At 50.7% G+C, this 10,662-nt stretch overlaps 1 protein-coding gene across 1 annotated transcript; it reads right to left on the bottom strand.

Annotated features, from left to right (window-relative positions):
* Positions 1–2,354: 2,354 nt before the first annotated feature.
* GPR50 (G protein-coupled receptor 50) lies at positions 2,355–7,071 on the bottom strand. Its single transcript, XM_012658364.1, has 2 exons — positions 6,751–7,071; positions 2,355–3,973 (listed from the first exon to the last, which is right to left on the bottom strand). The coding sequence occupies exons 1-2, from the start codon at positions 6,935–6,937 to the stop codon at positions 2,355–2,357; spliced, it is 1,806 nt and encodes a 601-aa protein (XP_012513818.1). The 5' UTR covers positions 6,938–7,071.
* Between the last annotated feature and the right edge of the window lie 3,591 nt (positions 7,072–10,662).

The raw sequence follows: 10,662 nt of genomic DNA, 5'->3' as shown, positions 1-10,662 counted from the left end.
TGAAATCTCACCCAAAGCAACTCCTTGGGTGTGGGTGGAGAGGAGGAACATGGGAAACATCGGGAGGAGGACTGACTGTTGACCAGTTTGTAAGCATGTGAGTAAGCATCCTTTTTAGGTATTTAGGACTACCTGGCAGAAATTTCGCATAGGGGTGCAGTCAGCCTGAGGTCCAGCCGTCCTGCTGGAGGGGCTCAAATCACTGTAACTGAGGCATTAAGAGGTAAGATGACCTCAGTCTATACTCACAGCCTGGCAAAGGCTGGAAAGAGCAACTACATATGCATAACTGTGTGTCTGTATATGTGCATGTGTTAAGTGTGCATATTTTTTTAAAAAAATTGATGTCCTACTGTATATTATTTTGAATCCATCTTGATCTTTACTAAGCAGTGTATTTTGAGCATTTCCTTGTTGTCAGAGATTCTTTTGAGACTATATTCCTGAGATCAGGAGCCTTGCCCAGTGGCTGGGGTCTTACTATCAACCTCCCAGCTGAAGAGCAAACCACCCACCCTCTACCCCCCACACCTGTGCCTCCCCTACTGCCTCTTGAGCTCTGTTCCTTGATCCCAGCAGCCTCTGGGGTTGTGACATTATTGGGGCCTATCTTCACTCCTTCTATGGGGGTAAACAGGGACCTGTTTTCAGAAGCCATGGCAGGCACAGTCCAGAAGTCCAAGAGCAGGCAGGTCAGGTCATCCAATGTTGCCGCAGTAGTGAGAACATACCAACCCCGGTGGGCCCTCCTCCCCCTACCTTTCCACAGTTTGCTAAGTAAAGAAATTGAGGTGAGAGGGGTCAAGGAACTTGCTCTGGGATTCAGCAAGCTCCCAGCAGGGATGGAACTTACACTCAAGTCTTCTGATTCCCTGAGGTCAATGCTTTTTCCCCCCTTACCCTGTGCACCCTCCCCACAAGTGACTCTGGTGGAAGAAATGAATTTATCATATACTAAAGCCACAAAAAGTTTTATTTAATTGCTACCACAAATACAGAATAGAATTAAGGCAGTATAAAACATTTCCACTTGTTCTTTCATACAGTAAACTTTGCTTAAAGTGTCAGTTTAAATCAAAAATTGAAATTTTTATTAAACAGCAGTTTTTTGTTTGGATTCTAGATAAAAGTCACTTCCTGGGCTGTCAAGTGTGCTGATATAAGACATCTACAACTTCACGTTGTGTATCACTGAACCTCAGCCAAGTGTGGTGAGACTGGCTGGTGTTGGCATCTCTTTCTCCTCGTCCTCCCCAGCCAGGAGGGTGAGAGGGACAAGGTATTTGGAGGAACACGCACTCACTGCACAGCAGTACTCCATTCACTTCTGGCTGTCAGTTACTACCTCAAACTCTCTCGTAAATGAAAAAAAATGTGAAAGCTATGTAAAAACATCAGGCTGTTTAAAAAAAATCTCTGAGGTAAAGAGTAGTTATGACTTACAATATTAAAAACATAACTGTAATTGATCCTAGCAACCATTGGGATTTTAAGGAAAGAAACTAATTTATGAATGGATTTGTTCCTCTGGAACTCAATGAAAGAAAATCCTGGTAAACACTAAAAAAAGGTAAATAATTACAAATAAGGTAAAAACATCTTATCATTTGCAACCATGCTTGACTATAAAAATCAGCACTGATGTCTGAATTTTCACAAAATAGAAATAATTTGGTGTGACCATATCTTTTCCTTTTGCCATTTGATCTCATAGGCATAAAAATTTATTTTAATAAGAGTTATCAAGTTGTATTCTTCAGATATGGGTCGTACATTGTGCTAAAATTTAGAATAGAAACTTGCAAGTCCTTGCACTTGGTTGCAACTGCTTTTCTGACTGCCATTAAAAGTACAATGTAGAGTTACACATTTAAAAACATAAAGCTGTGCAGTCACATTCACGTGACAGGAGCCTTTACCACACCATTGCACATGCAACTCCTCCCCCACCCCTCGGGAATGGGAGAAGAAAGCAGGAACAAGGCAGAGGAAATGTGGAAAGGGCAGAAAAGGGGACAGGGAGTGGGAAAAATCAAAGTTGAAAACTTCAGGGATCACTGAGGACTGTAGATCAACCATAGGAAAGGAAGGCTCAGAACAACAGATGTCAAAATTGAGGGAATTTGGTCTCTAAAATAGCAAGCACACACACATACACACACACTTCTGTAGAGTACATTACGTAAAGGAGGAGTATGCCTGAAAGGTGGACATAGCTTACACCATGTCTGTGGGTCAGTGTCTTCGTGTGTCTCTGTCTGCATGTAGATGCAGTTAAGGTATCTCACTTTGGATTACATGTGCAAAAGAAACTGGAAAGTGGACCACTACCTGGCCACCCATAAGAGCACTTTTCACATAGCCATTTCATCTGAATCATCTTCAACATCAATAACCACAACCTGTCGGTAATCACTGGCAGCAGTGGTGACTACAGTAGGGTCAGGAAGGTCAGCAGAGGTGGCAGGCTCCAGCTGGCTGGCAGCAGGCTCAGGGAGGTCAGTGACATCAGACGTAGGGTGGCTGGTGGCAGCAATCTCAGCGAAGCGGGAGGTGGAGAGCTCAGGGAGGCCCACAGCAGCGGGCTCAGGGTGGCTGGGGGTGGCAGGCTCAAGGTGACCAGGGATGGAAGGCTCAGGATAGTCAGCAGTGGTGGGCTCAGGGTGGCTGGTAGCAGGCTTGATGTGGCTAGTGGTGGGTTTAGGATGGCTAGCAGAACTGAAGGCAGACTTGGAGTGGCTGCTAGCAGAGACATGGTGACCAGTGACTGGCTTGGGGTGGCTAGAAGCAGGCTTGAAATGGACAGAGTCACCTTTAAAATGGACAGAGGCAGGCTTAAAATGGACAGAATCAGCCTTGAAGTGGACAGACACAGGCTTAGGGTAGACAGTGGCAGACTTGGGGTTGCCAGAGGTAGGCTTGGAGTGGCTAAAGACAGACTTGTGGTGGCTAGAGGCAGATTTTCGATAGGCAGACCTGGAATGGGGCTTGGGGTGGCCAGAGGCATGTTCGGGGTGGCCAGCTGCAGCATCGCCAGGTAGTGGAACATTCCGGACACTCATCGGGATTTCCTCCACAGCAGGACAGGCACGGGAGAGGGCTTGTTCTCGGGCTTGTTCACGGGCTTGGTCACAGGCGTGGGCACGGGCACGGGCTAGGGCACGAGCCTCCTGCGTCTCACGAAAATCAGTGATGAGGCCAGAGAAGAACAGGATAGGGTGCCGTATAGCATGGAAGATGGTCCAGTATTCGCGTCGGAAATTCTCATTGAGGAGCCCGTAGATCACAGCGTTGAGGCAGCTGTTGAAGTAGGCTACGAAGTAGGCTGCAAGATAAAGCCAGTTGGGGATCTTGCCCGCCATCTCCTTCGGACTGACAGCCACCAAGACAGTGAGCACATTGATAGGGCACCAGCACACTGCAAAGAGGAGGAAGATCACAAACATGGTTAGAAAATTGCGAACCTCAGCCAGCTGGTTGTCAGGATTCTGCCCAGCCAGGTCACGGGCAGCCAGCACTTTGATCCAGATCCTCATATAGCAGAAACCCACTATGAGGAGAGGGAGGACGAAGTGGATGCAGACGATGGTCACAGCAAAGACATGGTTGTTCAGATAGTTGAAGATGCAGGTGTAGGTGCGAGGATCGTACTCGATGGTGCCAATGTACATGTTGGGCAGGACAGCCAGGACCGTCATGATCCAGGTGACGACCAGGTAGACGCAGGTATTGCGCACGCTGAAGATCCGCTCGTACTGGAGGCTGTGGCAGATGTAGCAGTAACGGTTGATAGCGATTGCCACGATGTTGAAGATGGAGCCGACCACGCTGAGCCCTGTGATGAACCCGACCATCTGACACTGGAAGTGGCTCAGATCCCATCCCCCAACGGACATGGCATGCAGCATCAGAGGGTAAGGGTAGATAGCCACCAGCATATCTGCCAAAGAGAGGCTGACCACGAAGATGTTGCCTGAAAAATATATCAGGGGAGGGAAAAGGGGAAAAGACAGAGGAGAATAAATGGTTAAAGTATGGAACTGTACAAATTTAAGGTGGAGGAAAAGGCCAGCTGAATTAGCGACAATTTAGAACTCTAGAGTTCATTTAAAGAAATGCAGTTGCGTTTTTTTTTTATTGTTATTTATTTACAGGCAGGTCCCAGGTGATTCTGATGCATAGCTAGGTTTGGGAAAACTGTTCTTTGCCCACCTTTTTTTCCTTTCAAACAATGTCATCTCTGCCCTGGGAAAGAAGCAAACGTAACACAAAGAGCTGTGACCACAAAAGCCCTTTAAGGAGCCTTTCACACTCAGACCCCAAGAAAAACAAAATGCAAACTTTTTTCAAGGGGAGGAGGGAGAAGGAAGAGGGAAGTGGAGCTGAGCTAGATAGAGTTGTCCTTAGGAAGCAGGCTGGAGGGTGGGGGACAAGGGCAGAGACGGGAGCGACATCAGGAAGTCTCAACCTAAAAAGAACAAAAAAAAGATAAATTAGCCCTCTTCCATCTCTAGCCTAGCATTGCTTTCATAACGAACACATACCTAGAGAGAACATTCTGGAAAAGGACACTAGAGGCCGTTTTCTTAAACAGTCTTTTTCAACGGGATCAGACAGTAATTTACGATGACGTAGCCCAGTCAAATACTATTTCTGAGGTAACCTAAGAGTAAAAACTGAGGGGAAGGGGAAAAACCCTGTAAAATTTAGTCTGGGACCAAAGAAGCAGTAAGCAGGGAAAGAAAAAAAAAGGAAAACCCCGCAAGGACTAGCAGAAGTGCCGGGTCCACACGCAGAGCCGGCGCTGAGCTTTGCTAGAGCCTGTGGGCTAAACAGCAAAGTGAGGGAGGTCCCCCTACTCCCGCCCTGCAGGGCAGCGGTAGGAACTTTTTTGTAAAACCTTTTAAAAAAAAGAAAAGGAAAAGGCCAAGTGCAGGCGCAGAGCCCTCTTTTTTGGAAACACCTAGTTGCTAATTACCATTGGTTTGGCAAAATATTGCACTTCATGTGGGACTGGGAGAAAATGAGCGCTTTTTAAAACGGCAAAGGTATGGCTCCTTCTGCCTCCTTCCGCCAGCGCTGCCAAGATCCGGCCTCAGAGCTTCCTACGGTAGAGGTTCTTTCTAGGGTTTTCCCTCAAAGTAATGAATTCGGAGAAGAAAAGCGAGAAAGAGAGAGGGCAAGGTCTTAAAAACAAAAACATGACAACGGTAAAAACCTTTATTTGAATTATAGAAGGAAGGAAAGAGAAAAAGATAAAAAAAGGAAAGGAGAAAAGTAAAGAAAACCGGCTTCGCAGGTGGTCCCCTGGGCTCCGTGGGTCGACACCTCAGGACCGCGCCACGAAGGTGAAGGTGACATCCAAGTGCATGGCCCCAGGTCTCTGGGATACGAAGGAAAAACGGGACATACCCACCAGAGTTTGGAAGAAAACTTAATGACGGTGTGCCCGTCATTGAGTTTTGAAACGTGCGGTGTTCGGACTCCTAGTCCAAGCAAAGAAATCCCCCATATCCAGCCCCGGCGGGTCGGTCGTTCTCCGAACCTCTTGGCCCCCCTCGACCCCCACCCTGCCACAGCCGACTGGGAACCTGGAGACCAAGACCCGAGGCACCGCCCCCTCCCTCCCCCGGCCCAAGCGCTGAGTTTGGGCCCCTTCGCCCCCCCTCCTCCCCTCCAGAGCCTCTCCCGCCCAACCTGCAATTTCAGCTAGCGGCTTCGCGGGGGCTGCCGCCCCACCCCCGGCACAGGTCCCAGTGCCTTGCATCCCCCCGCGCTTACCCAGCCTGGCTCGCCGCCGCCGAGCCCCTCCCCTCCACACTGGCTGGCTGCGGGAGGAGTCCGGCTCTCGGCTCCCAGACCCCAGCGCTTTGCAGTCTCTCTCAGTCCCCCACCGCCCCTCCAACTCTCCTACTACCCTCCTGCCATCCCTACCTGGTTTTGCTGACTAATATCCCCCCGCCTCCGCTACGCCAACCTCGCCAACCTCCCCGCCCTGCGACCCCCAGTGCCCCGCTTACGGACCTCGGGATCTCCGCTGCTGCCACTGCTGTCGCCGCTGTCGCTGCCACTGCTTAGTGCACCTGGCCTGCCGCTCGCCTCTCTCTGCCGCGCGCCCTGGGACGGGCGGACGGAGCTGGGCTCCAGCGGGCTCAGACCTTCCTGCTCCACACTCAGAAGCCAGGGTCTGCGCTCTGCCGCCCGGGAGCATCCCTGGAGCCCAGGGCCGCGGCGAGCAGGGTCCTTGACGGGCCAGGGCACGGCCGTTTCGTTGCGCTCCAGTAAGCGCCGCCGCGACCGCTGCGAACTTAACTTTCACAGAGCGGGTGGCATCCCGGCTTATCTCTCTGCATCAGTTCGGTTCGCGCTGCCTCAGCGCGGCTATCTCTGCGGCGTCCCGCTTGGCTTGCTGTCCCCGGGCGGCCGCCAGACTTTCCGCTCCGGTGCCCGCTCCCTCCACATCAGCCCCCGATGGGACAGGAATCAGCCGGCTGCCGCTCACCGCGGGAAGCCGGGCTTTGCACTTGGATGTCCAAAGCTAATTCTCCGAGATCCCTTAGCCTTGAGAAGCTCTAATTTTCAGGGCCCCAGCAAAACATCACCCCCCACCAGGCTCTAAGGGAATTTGGAGGCTGGGATGCTCAGTGTAAGAACACTGTCCATGGGTTCTCTATTCGGGGGCACCCAAACTAACACCCTAGGGGTTGCAAGTTGCTGCACACAAGGTAGGGAGAAGGAAGGGTGGCTTACCAGAGTTTCGGAGCTTCTTGTTCTTCGTCACAGCCAAGATGACCATGGAGTTGCCGATGAGATCTACGACGATGGTAATAACCATTGCGCAGAACATAAAGGTGATTAGAGCTGGTGGGTAGTCTGGCTGTGGCAGCTTACAGCCAATACAGCCATAAGGGGTGGGAACCGCGAGGGTAGGCTCCATGTTGCTCCTGGACACCGTTAAGTTCTCCCAGCACGCTCAGGATCAGCAGCGGAGTCCAGACAGCAAACACCTGCTCCGCCGCCGGGAGCTCCAGAAAAACGTGGCTCCCTCTCCGAGAGCCAGAGAGCAAATGATGGCGTTCCGCCCCTCTCCGATGAGCTTTTAAAGCCTCAAGAGGCGTCTAGCCCCGCCCCAAGTCCCTCCCCCTGACCAATCAGAGCTCCCTGACCACCCCCGCTTTGGTCACCACCTCTTTTTGGACAAATCCACATTGAGGTGTCATCTTGCTTCCGACTGCCTTGTATGTGCTTCCCCTCTAGCCAGCCTGCCCCCTCCCAATCCACCAGGTACGCTGCGTCATGACTAGCTTGGAGTCCACCTCCCCCGCCCCACCAGCCGCTGCTCATCCGTTTCTAATCAGTTCTTCTCCCTCCCAGTTCCAATGCAAACACCCGCAAAGAGATGTAGATTGCAGAGCGGGAGCATGGGGTCTCTCTTGGAGTCCAGTGCCAGCCCAAGCCAGTCCGCAGTCCCCAACAAGGTGTGGGGGACAGCCGGTAACCCCTCGAAGCTTAGATCATCTTTCCTGCAGTCTCCTTGAGAAGTTCATCCCATGCCCTGCGCTCGCGCCTGTCCAGAGCCTTCTGCACCCCGCGGGGAACAGGGGACTATTGTTGGAGGCTCCCACCCCAAATCTGGGTTCCTAATCTCCAGGGAACTTATCCCTGGTTCCGCTCCTGCCAGAAGCCGCTTTGCTCTCTTAGCGGCAGCGGCGAGTGGCCACTTAGTTCGGTCCTGGTCTTGCACTCTCCATAAACAGATGTACCCTGTGCTTGACTCTGGAAACGGGGAGCAGGTTTACACCCTGGGAGCGAGGGGAGGCAGCCAATGGCCGCTTGGTCCTCAGCTTTGGGGCAAACGAGAGCAGAAGCTCATTTCCTTCCCAGTTGCGGGAACCCCGGCGGCGGGAGCTAAGGGGATGCTATGGCAAAAAGTAAAAGGGACAAGAAAGCCCTCCTCTTGGGCTGCGGCTTCACAAAAAGACCCAGGGTGAGCGGCACTGGCTCCTCTCCCCTCTCGGGGAGCTCCGCACTCTCTACCAGGTGATGCGGGAGAGTCAGGCAAGCTGAGGGAGCCGCTCTGCAGCGGCGGGAAGGGCACAGAGGTGCCTGGCGGCGATGCCAAGAAGCCGCTGACAGATCCGCACCGTCCGCCCCAGTCAGGATTCATCTCGGTCCTTCTCCCTCCCCATCCCCTGCCAAGGGTCTCATTTCGACCCCATCCCTGTCAGGCCGCCCCTTCACCCAGAGGATCTCCCTCCCTGGCGTCACGGTTCCCTGCCGTGTTCCCAGGCTGTCCCAGCGCGCGGGCCAAAGGGAATCCGAATGTTTAGCCTAAACAAAAGGGGCGCGATTCAGACACTCATTCCCTCATCAACCTTGGTCCCGGGAGTGAATTTCTGCTCACTACTGAAAGTTACGGCTCCAGTAAAGAGGCCTCCCAAAATCTCAGCAAACCCCTTCAAACTTGTTCCAGACCAGCCTTCTGGCCTCAGTGGGGGAGAGGGGAAGGGGTTGCACTGGCCCGGAGCGCCATCGTCTGGAGACAGCCACCCTCCTCCCCCGGGGTGGGTGGGGGCTGACATGGAGGTGGGGGCTGGAGGCTGGGGGGCTGGTTCCGTGACGGATTTCAATATTCAGAGACCTTTAACGGAAAAACAGACACTGCTGAAAACCAAAATTGCACGCACTTTCTCAAGGTAAAAAGTGGGAATGTGTCCCCTTGTTTGAAGATGAGACCCCCATCCCCATGCAGGGCTAGCTACAATGAACGGAATCGGGCGCGAATTACAGTCTCCGGCCTGGAATCTTTTCACATTTATTATCTCGCTGCTTCTGGCTGGCTGGAAGCCCCCAGCCCTGCGCTCTCGTACCGCTGGACTCAGCCAGTATTTTCCCGTAAACGCAGCCCAAGAACCGGCTCTGCTGGCCTCCCTACACAACTGCGCGCCCGAAAAAGAGACCAGCAGCCCAAAGCCCCTCCGCGCCATGGAGTATTTCGTAGGATCCACGTTAGGCTGTTCACGCTGGTTCGTTCCCCAAGGGTTTGGATCCTTTCACTTGCGGGAAGGAGCGGTTTTGAATTAAAATAAACAAACAAAATAAATTTGAAGGAAAAAAGGAAAACAAGTATTTGGACTCTCCCCACTCCAAACAGGGCTGTAAGGATAGCTTGCAAATTCCTTAAGGCATTGTTATGCTCCAGTGTGGTGTACTTTTGAGATGAGGTGGCTCTAGAGCTGGGGGCGCTCCCAGGCACTGGGAAGTCCAGTGGCCTGGACTTCCCTTGGATTGAGAAATAGGCAGGAGAGCGAGGGTGAGCCAGAGAGCTGCTCCCCTGGCCTCTGCCCCTTCTGGGACACTACTTGACCATGACCCAGTGGGACTTGGTTTTTCAATACTAGACAAGCTTGGAAGAGGTGAATATTTTAATAATCTAGAGGGAGAGAATTCCATATCTACTTAAATTAATTTTATTATTTTTATGGACTCGTCTTAATAAAGGTTCTGAACATTTCCCCAGTGCTAAGAAAAACTGACATGGAATCAGTTCCATGGATACACATGAGGTAGAGAAAAAGTCCCTGTTGCCAAGGGCAGAACAAGTCTTGTGTGCAGTAAGTTCAATAACTCTGAAACAGTTAAGGGGGGAACAATTTATTGGGTAGAATGCAGTGTGTATAGTTTAAGATTCCAAAGGATTTTTAATTGTCTCTTTCTAAAAGGCCTGCTAGGAAGCCCTAATAACTGGGGTGGACAGAAACACTTTATTTGAGATTTAAAAGCCATTAAGATATAGAACCTAAATAGAGGAGACCTGGGGCACTCCCAGAGAAATGAGAGAGCAAGCGAGCAGTTTCTACTCAGGAATGGCAGCAATGGTGGAAGGCTGCCTTTCATCAAACCTTGTAGGCTTTCTGTTTAACCCTCAAGTATCATAATAATACCTTGCCTGTAATTAGTGAGTGTAGTTTTAAATAAGCATTTTATAGTTTTAAAAAGCTCATCGGGAATATCTTTTCTCTCAACAATGCCATTAAACAGATGGGAAAATTGAGGCCCAGAGAGGTGAAAGGGCTTGCCCAAGGTCATGCCAAGGTTAGTGAAGGATCCCAGGCTCAAATACAGGCTAGAACCCTTCTCAGCCCAGGGTCTTTCTCCTACAACCCAGCTTTGTAAGATGTGTTCTCTTTTTTATTGTTGTTGCTCTGTTTTTTTCTGTTCGTTTTTATTGAGATATAATTCACATACAGTAATATTCATCCTTTAAATTGTACAATTCAATAATTTTTTGTATATTCAAAGTTGTGCAGCCATCATCATTATCTAATTTGAGTGGATTAATAAAATGTGGTATATGTATACCATGGAGTACTATTCAGCTTTAAGAAACAATGGTGATATAGTACCTCTTATGTACTCCTGGATAGAGCTGGAACGCATTCTATTAAGTGAGGTATCCCAAGAATGGAAAGACAAGCACCACGTGTACTCACCATCAAATTGGTATTAACTGATCAACACATAAATGCACATATAAGAATAACATCTATTGGATGTTGGGCAGGGAGGAGGGGGGAGGAGGGAGGAGGGGACGGGTATTTGCATACACAAAGAGCGCAATGCGCACCACCGGAAGGATCGACATATTTGAAACTCTGACTT

Source organism: Propithecus coquereli, unplaced genomic scaffold (assembly GCF_000956105.1).
Source record: "Propithecus coquereli isolate 6110/MARCELLA unplaced genomic scaffold, Pcoq_1.0 Scaffold583, whole genome shotgun sequence".
NCBI classification, from domain to species: Eukaryota; Metazoa; Chordata; class Mammalia; order Primates; family Indriidae; genus Propithecus; species Propithecus coquereli.
This window is presented reverse-complemented; position numbering and strand designations above follow the sequence as displayed.